This window comes from Aquarana catesbeiana, linkage group LG04 (assembly GCF_042186555.1).
Source record: "Aquarana catesbeiana isolate 2022-GZ linkage group LG04, ASM4218655v1, whole genome shotgun sequence".
In the NCBI taxonomy this organism is placed as follows: Eukaryota; Metazoa; Chordata; class Amphibia; order Anura; family Ranidae; genus Aquarana; species Aquarana catesbeiana.
The window spans coordinates 385,130,741-385,147,387 of NC_133327.1; the positions used below are offsets into that span (position 1 = coordinate 385,130,741).

Sequence of the window (16,647 nt, forward strand, 5' to 3'; positions counted from 1 at the left end):
CCACCATGCTTCACTGTGGGTATGGTGTTCTTTTGGTGATGTGCAGTGTTGTTTTTGCACCAAACATATATCTTTTGGAATTATGGCCAAAAAGTTCAACCTTGGTTTCATCAGACCATAACACATTTTCCCACATGCTTTTGGGAGACTTCAGATGTGTATTTGCAAAATTAAACAGAGCTTGAATGTTTTTCTTCGTAAGAAAAGGCTTCCGTCTTGCCACTCTACCCTATAGCCCAGACATATGAAGAATACAGGAGATTGTCACATGTACCACACAGCCAGTACTTGCCAGATATTTCTGCAGCTCCTTTAATGTTGCTGTAGGTCTCTTGGCAGCCTCCCTGACCACTTTTCTTCTTGTCTTTTCATCAATTTTGGAGGGACGTCCAATTCTTGGTAATGTCATTGTTGTGCCCTATTTTCTCCACTTAATGATGACTGTCTTAACTGTGTTCCATGGTATATCTAAGGCCTTGGAAATTCTGTTGTACCCATCTCCTGATTACCTTTTAACAATGAGATCCCTCTGATGCTTTGATGCTTTGGAAGCTCTCTGCGGACCATGGCTTTTGCTGTAGGATGCGACTAAGAAAATGTTAAGAAAGACCTACTAGAACAGCTGAATGTTATTTGGTGTTATCAGAGGCACTTTAAATGGTGGCAGGTGTGTAGTGACTTCTATTTAAAATGAGTTTGAATGTAATTGCTTAATTCTGAACACAGCTACATCTCCAGTTATAAGAGGATGTGCACACTTATGCAACCACATTATTTTAGATTTTTATTTTTACCCCCCCAAAAAAGATTTCAGTTTGTTTTTAAATTGAGTCGTACAGTTTATCGGTCACAAAAAGGTGTAAAAAGTTCTGAAGTTATTTATCTTTGTCTCATTTTTTTACATCACAGAAACCTGACATTTTAACAGGGGTGTGTGTAGACTTTTTATATCCATTGTGTATATAAAAAAAATTTTGCTTTATCATACAATCCTATACCCACAGTTGATCCAGAGGAAGGATCAAAAAACCCAGGAAAGCATGATCCAATTCCAGCGGGGAATAAAATCCTTCCTGATCCCTCGAGAGGCAATCGGATATACCCTGTATCAATTTTACCTATAAAAGTTAGTATCCAGTTATATTATGTAGATTTTGAAAAGTATCCAGTCCTTTTTTTAAAGCAATCAACTGAGCTGGCCAGAACTAGCTCCTGAGGGAGTCTCTATTCCACATTTTCATAGCTCTCATTGTAAAGAAACCTTCACAGATCGCTCAGCTCTCGGTCTTCAAGCTGTAGAGAGCTGGTGACTGTCAGTCCCCGGCTCTCTGCTCTGCCCCACCTGCACTCACTGGAGCACTGGGCTGTGCAGGGGGTGGGAGCAGCTGGGTCAGGCTCTCAGCAACTTATTGAAAAGTTGAGCCAGCTGCCAGTCCAGGCATTTGAGTAGATCCTGACTATATGCGTCAGGGTCAGGCTCTTAGCGACTCACTGAGAGGCTGAGCCAGCTGCCAGTCCAGGAATCTGGGTGGATTCCGACCATAAGGTCAGGATCTTTTCAGAGCCTGGGTTGGCTCTGTGGCATCAGTCAACAGGGGGCTGTAAACCAGTCTAAGGAGCGAAGAACAAACTGAACTCCTGTGATCTATAGAAGTACAGCCAAAAAAGCTTTGGCTATACTTCTTTAAATCATTGGATTAGCATGACAGCAAGACAACTAGCATTTTCAGAAGGAGTTCGGGAATGGCAGCCTCAATATTTCTCTCTAAAGAATTCTTTTTAAATGTAATAATTTTTTATCTGCATGCTTGTTTCACAAAATGTATGAAGCTGTTCAATATTCCAGTGCCATATTATAATTTTTTCAGACAGGACATTAATAGTGACTTAAGCAGGTGCGCTACTAGCATTAAAACCTGCATACAAATTTGAAATATGGCTGGAATGTTACCAGGCATACGTATCACTACCAGCTCACATTGGTGTTCAATTAATATTTTGTGTGGTTATGTTGCATGTATTAAAGGCTATGTACCTTACTACATAACAAAAAAATACAGTAGGCTTCTCATATTTTAATAGAGCCGCTGAGGTGCAAAGCACTAAGTAGCAGCTGTTTCCTGTGTGCTGGGAGCTTTTAGGAAAAAGCCCTCTTTGTTACCAAGCCTTAAAAAGCTCTTCCAGTACAACTTGGCTTGTGATTTGGGATTCAGTGGTAAATACTCTCATGAGACTGGTGTTGTTTACAAGGGGTTTAGATCACATGTCCAGATATTTGGCATAATTCACTCCAGTATGCAACCATTCTCCAAATAAATACTGCACAACTTTCCAACTCAAATACTGAACATGGGACTTGTGCCTATTTCTGCTCAGGATATGAACATCAACATGGTTGTCTGGTTTAGACTACTTGTACTGATCTATAAAGCAGGTTGCAAAAACCTACCACCAGTATTTTAAATGATTACACTGGTCAATAAAAATACTCACATGTGGGAAATACAGTCTCCTCATCCAACAAGGAGACCAAGTGGACCTGCTAAACAGCAAACCCCGACAGACAAGGCACTGTAGGCTCCAGACCAGAAGAAGGCAGTCTGAGGCTTTATAGTCATTGCTGCTGCTACAAAGCCAACAGAAATATGGAATGACACCCGTGCTTTAGGCCGGGTTCACATCTAAGCCGCATGCGGCTCGTGGCAGGGGTCCAGTGCGTCTCTGTTTTTCATTTCAGGGACAAATCAGGGCCGAATTTTTGCCTAAATTCGGCCCTGAAACTGTGCCAAAAGACACACACAGGACTTCTGTGCAATCCTCTCTGCAGCCTCCCACAAGATATGTTTACCGGCTCCATAGAGAGGCGGTCACAATCTCCTGTCATGCGAATTGGATGCGGTGAAACCCATGTCCGATTCGTACTAGTGTGAACCCAGCCTTAAGGGCATCTAAACCCAACCAATGAAACCAAATATATTGTTCCACATATTGCTGTAGTGTCGAAAAGTTTAATCCTTTATATATATATCTTGCCTTCAATCAAAGTATAACTAAAGGCAAGACTCTTTTTCGTTTTGGATAGAGTGGAGAGAGATTGGAACACCTGTCATTTTTTTATTGCTGTCTGTGCCCTCCGTTACGAAGATTTAACCTATTTGTCCCCTTTACCATGATCATTAAAAGTAAAAAGAAAGTCACAAATTTTTGGTTGCCCACAGAAAAAGTAATATAAGGGAAATCTTCCAATGGGGACACTAGTTCTGGTGACCTAGGGGGGTTCCCTAGAAATTCCCTTAACCTCTCGCGCTCCGGAAAATATTACTACCTTCATGACCCGGATATTTTATGCTATTTAGCACTGCTCAGTCATGCAACGCTGTACCCAAATTAAATGCATTTTTACTTTCACACAATAGAGCTTTCTTTTGGTAGTATTTGATTACCACCGGATTTTTTATTTTTTGTGATATAATCGAAAAAAAGACTAAAAATGTTGAAAAATAACTTTTTTCAACATTTTTTTTCCCCTCTTATTGGTTGAACTAGATGGACTTGTTTCTTTTTTTTAACACGATTAACTATGTAACACAAAACAATATGTTTTACTTTCTGCTACAAAACATATCCAATGAAAAATGTTGAAAAAATCTAATTGCTTCATAAATTTTGGCCAAAATGTATTCTGCTACATGACTTTGACAAAAGAAATGCCAATAAGTGTATATTGATTGGTTTGTGTGAAAGTTATAGTGCCTACCAGTGGCGGCAAACAGTATGTCAACATTAATTTGCTGTTGTAACACACCTGGGTGGGATCGGAGCGCATTCTCTGTGACCTGAGCCCACCCTAATTTGAAGCCTGTTAGAGCCTCTGGCTCTAATCAGATGCTTAAGAAAAAACCCTGGCCGCTGTAATTAATGCGCTCGTGCCCTGAAAGGGGCCGGACGCATGAATAGGGGGCGGCCATGGATAGATTCATGCTATGCGTGAATCTATCCATTGCATATAGGGGGTGGTGTGGAGAGAGGGGCGGTGCTAGGGCGCCCCTAATAGATGGGCTGGCATTGATGTCTACAAACTATGGTATATATACACACACTGTAATTTAATTTTTTTTTTTTTTATACTACTAATGGCGGTGATCAGCTACTTATAATGGGACTGCGATACTGCCACTGCGGTGGGCAATCTACAACTGACGCTAGGGTGGGAACTCACTGACTGCCACTGACATCACCAGTAACACTAATACAGTGATCAGTGCCAATATTATACACTGTCACTGTACTAATGACACTGGCTTGAAAGGGCTAACAATGTGTAATGTGTGCTGCTTTTTACTACAGATTTCTGTGTTTCTTATCCCTGCTTTGCAGTTCAGTCTGTACAAAGCCCTGTGTTGACTGTCAACACAGGGCTCTGGGCTGTGATTGCACACAGCCGATCAGCAGGTCCCAACCATGAATCACTGGCTGGGACGTGCCAATAGGCTCCCGCTTTGTACAATCACAGCTGGTGTTGGAAAGGGGGGGCGCATGTGCGCACGCTAAACATGGACGGAGACAGGGACATATGGGTACATCGCTTTGCTCGTGCGGGCCACCTGTCCGCACTACATTGCAGGTGGGCGGTCAGCAAGTGGTTAATTTGCAGGGATTTCCTCTCACTTCCTGTTCTGGCTATAGGACAGGAAGTGCAGGTAAGTCTCCCCAATGGGACAAAAAAAAAAAAAAAAAAACCTTACAGGGGCTATAACCTTCCCTTACTGTAGCCAAAATTAAAAAGAAAAAAAAAAAAAAGTTGGACTATAGGCAAAAACCTAAGTCACACCAGTTTTTACATGCCCTAAAAGGACAATGTTTACATAGTCACTACCACTCCTGTAAAAAAAAAAAAAAAAAAAAAAAAAAAGAAAAAGGGGGCTGGTGCAAGTGTCATTGATTATTAAGCAAATATCAAGCTATAGGCTGGCTTGCGTAATAATGTGTACTTGCAGTCTCTATTCAAGACATCATTGTTGGTTTGTAATGTTAGTACTCATTTGTTCGCAATTAAAGGCCTCGGCTATGCCTTGGAGTGGCACTTCCGAGGGAAAACTCTATAGCCAACGTGGGGCTAAGGGCTACGTGCCTTACGCTTCTTTCCCTTTTCTTTTGTTGGTATACCAGCACTTAAGATTGTGTGAACTGTGCATTATTCAATCATTTACATTGTTATTTTTCTACTCTGTGTGAAAACTTTCTATAAAAATATTGAAACAAAGAGTAAGAAGTCACCGTTTGCATGACAGCGCATGTCAATGCACCATTTGGGGGAAGGGGAGGTAAACAATGTTTGGTTTAGCTACGATTCTGTATTAGAAATTTTAGGGCAGTAGACAGAGTGGGGCCACCCCACACCTTTTGGCCTGGCCATGAACTCAAACGCTTTTTGGAGGAATCAAAAGAGGTTTGATTCCAACCAGGAAATCCAATCCTTTCTGCATTTTGCATGATGGAACCTTCTTAGCAACTGGTTTAGCGAGATCCTTCACTGAGTGCAGGCCGGGGTATGGAGTTTACAAGTATTTCTTTAGCACTGTCCTTCAAACTCATCTCAGAAGCTTGTGAGGCAATTATCTATTTTAAATTGTATATGTGCTCTTCTATTTATTACCTAAGCGATTTCTCAGGAAGTTTTATTTGAAAACGTGTCATCTGAAAGATTTCAGAAGCACATAGAAATGAACTTGCTAAAAATACAAGCGCTGAGATGATATATCTGCTTTGTGGCTTTCATATTGTATAATGCCAAGTGTTTGGGATGTGCTTTCAACATCTCTTTTCCAGGGCTCGGATCCAAGGCCATCAGTTATTGAAAATTCATTTCTGCCAAGGGGCAAACTTTTTTACTGCCCCAGTCTGCTTACCACACATAACTGACTTGTTTTCAAACTTCTAAATATAAAAGGAAGCATAAATCTTTCCTTCTGTTAGAACAAAAATACAATGCTGTCAAACAGACGAGAGGCATGTAACATAAAAGATCATTTCCCAGATGAAGCATTTCATTTAAGAGAACCTATCAACTGGTTTAATGTTATCTTTTACTTACTTTATTTTTCATTAAAACATTTTTTTATTGAGTTTTACAAAATTAAACAAGGCATTTCCACACAGATTACGTATATGGAAATATCATACCAAACCAAGAAGAAATACACATCTAGAGTTGGCAAAGGACTTTGTAGCAGTAATACTAAACTGGCATGTTATAGAACTGTTGGTACTAAAGAAAATAATACATAGGCCAATGAAGAACGAAAGAATAGCAGCTAACAGAGTGAGTGAGAATAGGAGAAAATCAGGATACAGAAGTGGGGAGAATTGAAAAGAAGGTAAAAATAAGGAGGTGAGGGAGATTAGAAAAAGAGGGAAGGAGAGAAAAGAGGGATAAACGAAGGAGTCCTGGGTGGGTGCAAACTTACAATTACAGGCTCCAAAGTATATCAGATAATAAGCAATGTGTAGTCAAAATTTGGAGACATGCAATACATTACCCATGGTGTCCAGACCTTTTGAATTTTAGGCATGAAGTCATGGAATAATGCTGAGAGTTTCTCATCATTTATACAAAGACATCATCCGCCTAACTTGTTATACTGTTGAAATAGCTGATTTCTGTGGTTTTGCTAAGGTGTGTTTAGCAACTGTGAAGACAGTGCATCTCTCTGGTTTTAGCTTTAGCAGAGCCTCCCATGGGTATTTCTGGATGCTTTTCCTCAAAGTCGTATATATATATATATATCAATTAATGAACAGCTATCCAATAACATCTGGTTTTTGGACAATCCAACCAAATATGGAGGAGCATGCCAGTTTCTGTGCAACCTCAGAAACAGCGAGGAGAGACCCCAGGGACAAATTTGGCCAACCTTTAATGCGCCATGTACCAGTGCATTAGCAGCTGATAGTTTGCCTAAACAGCCATCGAGAATATAGAAGTGGGTTATGGTGTCCCAGATTTTATTTCAATGGGTCCAAGTGTCTATATAGGCCCCTTCCCAGTATTCTACATACAGTAAAGGTGTTGAGTGCTGACCTTTTAATAGGGACAATTATATGGCAAAGAGATCACCTTTGTCCTGGGGGTCGCATAACCAGGAATGGTCAAACGTAGTGAGCCCTTAAGAAGGGGAGGCGTTAGGAAGCTTGCTACACTCACCTGTATGTCTCTCTGGCTAATAAGAATTGACTAATAAAACTCTACATGCTGCATCAATCATATCTCACACCAACGAGATTACATGCTATGCATCGCATACCTGCTCCAAACTGTACTAGGTGTGATTGTACAAATGCTGGGTTTGCTCATGTTATGTGGTTATGCCTTGTCATTGCTAGATGTTGGAAACAAGTGATTGACATTCTTTCATCTATTTTATCTGTACCAGTACAAAACACCCAAAAGGTTTGTCTTTTGGGCATTATAGATGAGGAGCAGTGGCAGAGATATGATAAAACTATGCTGAGAGACACATCATTCTTAGCCAGAAAAGCTATAGCAATTAAGTGGATCCAACCCGCGACCCCCCCCCCCCCCCCCCCCCGGTCTGTTCGTTAATGGATACAGACGGTGAACCATATATTGCTATACGAAAAACTCATTTTTTGAGCATAGCAGATGCCCCATGAAATATAACACGATTTGGAATACATGGGGGTTTATTTACTAAAAGGTAAATCCACTTTGCACTACAAGTGCACTTGGAAGTGCAGTCGCTGTAGATCTGAGGGGGACATGCAAGGAAAATAAAAACAGCATTTTTGCTTGCACGTGATTGGATGATAAAATCAGCAGAGCTTCCCCTCAGATCTACAGCGACTTCACTTACAGGTGCACTTGTAGTGCAGAGTGGATTTGCCTTTAGTAAATCAACACCATGGTGTTCTTCCTCTCTTACCATTATTGACTAAAAAACTGCATAGAACTATATTTGAACTCTGACCTAGGGAATATTGTGAATATACAGTTGTGCTTAAAAGTTTACATACCCTGGCAGAATTTGATTCTTGGCCATTTTTCAGAGAATATAAATGATAACACAAAAACTTTTCTTTCACTCATGGTTAGGGTTTGGCTGAAGCCTTTTATTATCAGTCAACTGTTGTTTACTCTTTTTAAATCATAATGACAACAGAAACTACCCAAAATTACCCTGATCAAAAGTTTACATACCCCAGTTCTTACAGCGGGATTCCGGCCATCTAAAAATAATTTTTTAAAGTCAGCAGCTACAAACACTGTAGCTGCTGACTTTAAATAAAGTAGACTTACCTGTCCTGGGTGCCCGCGATGTCGGCCGCCCAAGGCCGACCCATCCCTCGGCTCCTGGCACAGCCATCCTAGGTAAGGGAAACAGGCAGTGGAGCCTTGCGGCTTCACTGCCAGTTTCCTACTGTGCACGCACGAGCGATCTGTGAATGGCCCCGTGGTTTTATGGGAACACACACAGTTCCCAGAAGGCAACGGAGCCGCTCAGCTAGGAGCAGAAGACGCCGCGGAATAGGAACAGGCAGATTAGGAAGACTGCCTAGCAACAAGGGTTCAGGTAAGTTTAAAAAAATTTTTTATACACACACACTAATTACAAGCAAACAGATCACAGGTGAGGATGGTTACCTTTAATAGCCATTCAAACACCTTTGTGTCAAATTATGTTATCAGGCCAAACTCACCAGGGTATGTAAACTTTTGATCAGGGTCATATGGGTAGTTTCTGTTGTCATTATGATTTAAAAAGAGTAAACACAGTTGATTGATAATAAATGGCTTCAGCCAAGCACTAACCATGAGTGAAAGAAAAGTTTATGTGTTATCATTCATATTCTCTGAAAAATGGCCAAGAAATCATAAATTCTGCCAGGGTATGTAAACCTATGAGCACAAATGTAGCTTGAAGCTATTTAGTGGGAAAAATAATTATTTGATCCCCTGCAGATTTTGTAAGTTTGCCCACTTACATAGAAATTAAGGGTCTATCATTTTTATCATATGAGTATTTTAAATTATAGAGACAGATTATTAACCAAAAATCTGGAAAAACACGATACAGACTGACTTTGCCTTCATTGTGAGGCCAATGGATAGGGCCATCTATTGTAAAATATTGGATGAGAACCTTGTTCCCTCATAGAGTGGCCTAGCCAATCTCCAGACCTTAAACCTATAGAAAAATTTATGGAGGAAGCTGAAACTTCAAGTTGCCACGGGACAGCTAAGAAACCTTAAAGATTTAGAGAAGATCTGCAAAAAAAAGGACAAAAATCCCTCTTGGAATGTGTGCAAAGCTGGTAACCAATTACAAGGAACGTCTTACCTCTGTGCTTGCCAACAAGGGTTTCTCCACCAAGTACTAAGTCATGTTGTGCTAGGGGATCAAATACTTTTTGGATTTTTGGTTGATGTTCTGTCTCTATCATTTAAAATATACCTATAATAAAAATGATAGACCCTTCATTTCTTTGCAAGTGGGCTACCTACAAAATCTGCAGGGGATCAAATAATTATTTTCCCCACTGTACATGTCTTTATCTAATCTACTTCATGTCTGTAAACCACTCAATGTACTTTTTCATGCTCATGTATTGACTGCACTGGTGTATTACTTCTTTGTCAATAAAAAGAGAGTTAAAAAAAGAAAGTTGGGGGGGAGTTCTGAGCTAAAGGGCTCATGTAACTTTAAAATTGTAGATATTTTATGTTTTTTTGCAGGATGTGGAAGTGTAAAACCCCATCTAGGAAAGAAAGTTGTATGCAGCAGGCCACACACAATCCGGTGTTGGAATCTCCCAGGTTTTTCAGATCCTGGGGGAAGGTCTGGATTATATACTAAGGTCGCTAATAGGAGATGTGGAGAGGCTATTTTGAGTATTTGACTGCACCCCATATTTTTAGAGAGTGTTGAAGAATTGAATTAGCTAAAGTGTTTGTATTGGGATGGCAGGATAAATACCAATGGTAACAGGGACACCTGCTGCCTCTAAACTGACCCATAAAGGGCTCCTGGAGTAGCATGACATTAAAAACAAGGGAGTGATCTGAACCCCATACAAATAGTCAAAGATATGGGGGAAAGGCTTCCTCTTTCAACCAAATGTCTTGGATGAAAGAGGAAGACTTTCAAGACGTGAGGTTAGGAGGCCACCCAGAAAAACTAAATGAATATAGTATGTGGGATGGGATCCCAATGGTAGTACTCTCATGAGATACAAGATTTTTGGGAATAGATCTATTTTAAAAGAAGTGATGCTGCTGAGTCACAAAAAATACTGGTATTCTTTTTAGGATAGGTTGGTTTGTCCTGGAGAGCGGGATATTTGCTGAATATAATGCATCACAGATATGTGTGATACAGACCCCCAAGATACAGTAGGCTTATCATATCCCATTAAAAGGGGAGAGGACTAAATTTGAAGGCCCGAATGTTTCATGAGAATAATGTTCAAGACTTAAAAATAGATTTAAATTAGGACAATAAGAAGGTTAAATAAGGAAGGGAGATGAAGGGGCTAGTTAAATAAAAGGTAGTGTTGCCAGAAAACATAACATTTTATGGCGATGTCCAGTCACCTCTAAACTTTCTATGGCAAGGTGTTTTGTGATAGCCATTTCCAGTCATTCAAGCACCAGGACAAACAGTAAGGGAGAGATCAGGCAGTCCTGGTGTGTGCCTCTAGAGACAGCAACCTGTGGGGAGCGGAATCCTGCATACTGAATAAAGCCTTGTAATCAATATAAAGTACTTCAATATAATATCAATATAAAGCACTTCATGAAATGTGTGCCAAAACCCCATTTTTCAAGTGTGGAGAATAAATTTTGCCATTGAACCATATCAAAGGCCTTCCTTATGTTCAAAGAAGATGAATTGTGGGAATCTGGTGCCGTTTGGCCAAATGTACAAGGTGAATGTTATCTGATGCCTGGCAAGCTGGCATGAAGTCCACTTAGTCCTTACTGAAAAAGTTATCTCAGTGTTGAGCCTGGAGGCCAGAAATTTGAAATCCAAAAGTAGCGAAAATTAGGCCAGTCAGTATGCTCTGAGTTCGGTTTCAAGATCATGGCCACTGCAGCTCACAGAGCATCAGAGCCCTAAGCTCAGTTTTTCATCTTTTTATAGCATAGGGCTGTAAAACCATCCATGTCTGGGCGCTTACTAATGTTCAAAGATTTATCAGCCAACTCTATCTCTGTTGAATATATAGAAGCTTTGACCATGGAGTGTAAAGCTGGCCATAGCTGGATTGAAATTCAGCCAGGTAAACAGGGGCAAGACAAATTTTGATCATTGTGTAGACATCCCTGTTCAACAGAAGTTTAATGTTAGATGTTGGAAAACTTTTGTGGATCAGCGGCTGCAACCGCTAATCACTGTATTCTGATAATGGAGAGTGCCACTGTCAAAAAAACATAAACAAAAAAAAAATCTCCTGGTAGGAGGGATTCCTCTATCCACCTTGTCTGTGTGGATGGAGAAATCCGTAAATTTTTCTTTTTTTTTTTTTTTTTTCTCTCCCCCCCCAAAAAAAAAACCGAACCATCTATGGCCAACTTTAGGTATTGGAATATTTGAGAGGGAAAAAACAGAAAAAGATGCCAAGAGCCCTGTTTATTACCATGTATGTAGAATTTATTTTTGAATCATTAGGTTTGTTTTTCAGCCAAATCTGTGAGCAATAAGGGATGTAAGTTGAGCTCAGTCTGAGTTCAAGTTTTTGTTTGTGGGGAAGGGTGCTCTTTAAAATATGCCAAAAGCGAACCATAGGCAGTTTCTAACTCATCTATTCTAGCCACTGAATCTGTCGTCCACGAATAACAATCTTATTTAATTCCACAAGGAAGCTATGGAGTTGATTGAATCAGCATTCAGAGTAAAATATCCAGGTATAGAGGATTTTATTGGATCAAAAACTGCAGGGTGGATTTAAATAAAATCAAGTTGATTTAAATCACTTGTAAAAAGGCTTGATTTAAATTAACTCGATTTAAATCGTCATTTTTAAAGAGCAACCGTCATCTGTCCCACAGCGGCTCCTCCTCTGACCCGCTGTTGACTCATTGATAGTCCCATTCACTTTAATGGGACGGCTGGTGATGCAGCAGTGACACAACAAGGTAAGGGAAGTGGCGGCAGCAGGCGAGTGGATGCCCGCTAACAGGCACCGCCCTGATTGATCTGAAAGGACAGGTGCTCTTTAAATTTTAAGGCCTTGCTGGTATTTAAAATCTTTCATTTAATTTTTACTGCTTGCCCTTCCTCCTCACACTTAGAGCCTGGTACAGATGCATTTCTCTTCTAACAATCCTACAGTTTGTATTGTACATAGAATTACAAAACAACGGGCTAAAGGAATATTCCTGAACTTAGTTTTATCTCATGGTTACTGTGAAATTGTGTGAACGCATCAATGCAGTGCATGTTATCTCAGCTAAGCTTGCAGAGCTTGGATTTATTGAAGGAATTTACCAAGAATGTAAATATTGCAAAATATACAGCCTCATGCTACATAACTAAGCTCCATTTCATGCTGAATAAACAAAATTATTAATGTATCTTAAATAGAAAATGATTTTAGATAGATTTTTTACTCCAAAAGTATTTTATTAAAATAAATTTGAGAAAAATCAAAAAAATCTGATTTAAATTAAAAAAAAAAATCAGATTTTTTTTTTTATTTCCATTTTTCTTTAAATCATCAATTTTTATCCACCCTGAAAAATTGTGAGACCACATAACAGGAATTTGTTAAGTGACCAATGGTATATTTTATTACTTATTGCATATACAGCATTGTACAGCACATAAGACTTTCTCTGAAATGCCATGCCATATAATATGCACCTTAGTCAATTACGTCTATTATGTGGTGTCAATTCAAAGTTTTCCATGTTGCCAGCTAGGTCAGAATTCTTCATAAGCTTTAAGAAAAGGCCTATTGGGCTATTTATTTATGAACATACAAAAGGAATCTAAACAGGTTACACATCCAAAATTAGTCCAAAATTGCATTTACATTTTCGAAGACAGAACATATAGCAGCATCCCATTTTTTTTATTTCACTTATCTCATGTAGATTTAATACTGTTAAAGTTTTGTTAGCTTTCTATGTAAGTTAGGAACTGCAGACACTTCTTTCTGTTATATAACCGGCTCATAATAGAGGTTGTGTTAGAATATAAAAGTGCAAACTGTACCTTTCAAGTACAATATCCTTCTGTCGCAGTAGTCCTTCTTTGATTTTCACCAGGGACTCCCATTTACTGACATCCTGACTCACGGGTACTCCAGTAAACGCTATTCGAGAGGAATTATTCCCAACCTGTACAACAAGATTTCAAAATTAGGGTCTACAAATTTGAACAGTAAAATAGCAAAACAATCTATACTGTAAAAATAATCATAGCAATTAGTCTACATCTTAATTTCCCAATTACCGTAGCCAAGAATGTATGTGGCTTTCCTACAATGAAGTGTATATTCAGACCTTTTACACTTTTTGGAAAAATTGGAAAATGATAAAACGGTTCTCTGTGGACCCACCGAAAATATTTCACTACCTGTTATGTTGACAAGGTTGTCATCAGGACAATGGACGTGAAATCTTCAACAATTACAAGCCTTAAAAAAAAGCATATACTGTACAACATGAAAAATCCAGGTGCTCTTACCACAGACAAAAATTTTAAAACAGAGAAAGGTACAAAAAAAAAAAAAAAAAAAAAAAAGCAACTTTCTTTTATATAACCTACAATTCTAATAATTGTATTATAACAACCAGCTGAACATATCCAGAAAAGGACACCAACTTTATAACCTTGCATGGGTGCTATCATATAGGTTGGCTGATATTACAAACATTCTACCCACTAGTAGAGCCAAGGCCTCATTTGCAGCACACAAATATCTGAATTTATGTTCACCTTTAAAGCAGCACATACACCGATTATCATTCAATACACACAAAACATTCTGTCCAAGTCGGCCAAGTGTTCATTAGGCAGGAAACCACCTACATTATCAACGTACACAAGCAAGTGTTAAGGGGGGAGACATGGGGTGAAAGATTCTTTTCTTTACCTAGAAAATATCACAGCTATTGCAAGCATTTACGAGTCTAACCAATTGCTTTAAACAAACACCTTATGCCAACATACAAGCTTGGTACTTAAAACAATCACCTTATTTCGAGAGCTGGATTTCAAATATATCCAAGAGACACTGTCTTATGGAAATAATACAAAAGGTAGTGCATGAGAAGTGAGAAAGGCGTTTGTTCCATGTCTGGAAGGCAATTTTATTACACTAAAGGAAATCTAAACTCCCCACCCTATCCCGTTGGAATGAACTACAACACAATACAATTTTTAAACAAACACCATACTATACGAGGCTTAATCAGATATGTCCTCTTAAAAAAGAAAGCACAATAAAAGTTTGTGTAATGGCAAGGGTTTGTGAAACCTTTGTCTAGTTGTTCTTGCGCTCTGTGTCCCCCGCTTATTGTCACCAAGACAGAAAGTGAAGAAAAATGCAAACATTTTGTGTTGCTATCAGAACAAGGCATGAGAAAATAGCCTCTAACATGGGCACCCGGTCTTGTGATACATCTCTAAGGCCCCTTTCACATTGGGGCGGTTTGCAGGCGTTATTGCGCTAAAAATAGCGCCTGCAAACCGCCCCTAAACAGCCTCCGCTGTTTGTTCAGTGTGAAAGCCCGAGGGCTTTCACGCTGAAGCGGTGCGCTGGCAGGAGAAGAAAAAATCTCCTGTCAGCCGCATCTTTGGAGCGGTGAAGGAGTGGTGTATTCACCGCTCCTAAACCGCTCCTACCCATTGAAATCAATGGGACAGCGCGGCTATACCGGCGTAATACCGCGGCTATAGCCGCGCTATACGAGGGGTTTTAACCCTTTTTCGGCCGCCAGCGGGGGGTTAAAACCGCACCGCTAGCGGCCGAATACCGCGGTAAAACAGCGCTAAAAATAGCGCTGTTTTACCACCGACACCCCCTACCGCCCCAGTGTGAAAGGGGCCTAAGATTGCAATTCTGTTCACTTAAGTAGAGATTTCCTCTAAGGCTGGATTCACACCTATGCATTTTTAGTGCTTTTTGCATTTTGCAGATTTGCACTACAGTCCATTTAACATGCTTTCCTATGGAACACGTTCTGTAGTGCAAATCTGCAAAATGCAAAAAGCACTAAAAATGCATAGGTGTGAATCCAGCCTAATTTCCCGTTGCATTCCCAGAACAGAAAGTGAGAGGAAATCTCACCAGTGGGTCACATATGGAAAAAATTAACTTGATATGGGCTTTAACCCTTCCTTAGTCTATCTAAAAAAAATGTTTCACTTTACATCTACTTTAAAGTGATTGTAAAGTTGTTTTTTTGTTTTTTAATTACAAAATAAGAAACATGATATACTTACCTGCTCTGTGCAGTGGGTTTGCACAGAGCAGCCCGGATCTTCCTTTTCTCGGGTCCCTCTTCAGTTCTCCTGGCCCCTTCCTCCTGCTGGGTGTCCCCACAGCAAACAGCTTGCTATGGGGGCACCCGAGCAGAGTCACAGCTCCCCATGTTCATTCAGACCCGGAGCTGCAGCTCAGCCCCGTCCCCTTTCTATTCTCATTGGCTGATGGACAGCAGCGAGAGCCAATGGAACCACACTACTGTCTCAGCCAATGAGGGAGTCCTGGAGACCGAGACATTCCTACAACACCGCTGGAGCTAGAGGGACTTCCAGTAAGTATTAGGGGGGCTCAGTGTGGCTGCTGCACACAGAAGGCTTTTTATCTTAATGCATTGAATGCATTAAGATAAAAAAACCTTCCGACTTTACAACCCCTTTTATTCGATTTTTTTTTCCAAGTTAACCAAGGTCCTTTTGGAAAGGCAGAGGGAGAATTATAAAGTGGTAGAATGCAAATAGATTAGAAGACATGTTCCATTCTGTTTATTAGCTTTTATTTATAGGAACAGCCTTGCCAAATATTTAGTAGATGGCATGTTTCAGAATAGTGCAATACACAGGGACACGGGGAACAAATGAGTGATAACAGAATGATGGATTTCCAGTGCTGGCCTAGCTGTTTACCTGTAACACTCAAGAGGCATTCCATTAAGACTTAATTATCTACATAGAGTCACTTGTCTTTACGAGGCTGACCAAACACTCAAATTATTTTTCCATGGTTTGCATCCAAGTATTTTTCTTTTGTCTTTGCAGAAAAACTATGCGGGTCAGTGGCCTATAAATACCATTGTAACAAGACGCCTCAGAGCGACTCCTTTGAAAGGGACAGCGGTACATTCCTCCTACTGTTTTGAATACATTGGTCCCCGTGTTGATGGTTAGTGATCATCAATGCTATGCACAATTTACTTATTTACTTCGTCATCTGTCTTATAGGAAACCCTCCATAAGAAAAACATTGGGGGCTGCCATTTCTGCGCTCTACTTCTGTAAATATTGGTTGCTTGGCTCTCATGCTGACCCTCTTGCTTCAATACTTTGAGTCATTACCCCAGAACAAGTATGTATACTTCTCTCATGGCAAATATATATATATATATATATATATATATATATATATATATATATA

At 39.8% G+C, this 16,647-nt stretch overlaps 1 protein-coding gene across 3 annotated transcripts in view; it reads right to left on the reverse strand.

Annotated features, from left to right (window-relative positions):
* CEP85L (centrosomal protein 85 like) overlaps positions 1–16,647 on the reverse strand; it is a 212,905-nt gene that overhangs the window by 70,767 nt on the left and 125,491 nt on the right. For all 3 annotated transcript variants that reach the window (XM_073627156.1, XM_073627157.1, XM_073627158.1), the window contains one exon: positions 13,239–13,363. In XM_073627156.1, coding sequence (XP_073483257.1) covers positions 13,239–13,363 — 125 coding nt within the window. The remainder of the gene's footprint in view (positions 1–13,238; positions 13,364–16,647) is intronic.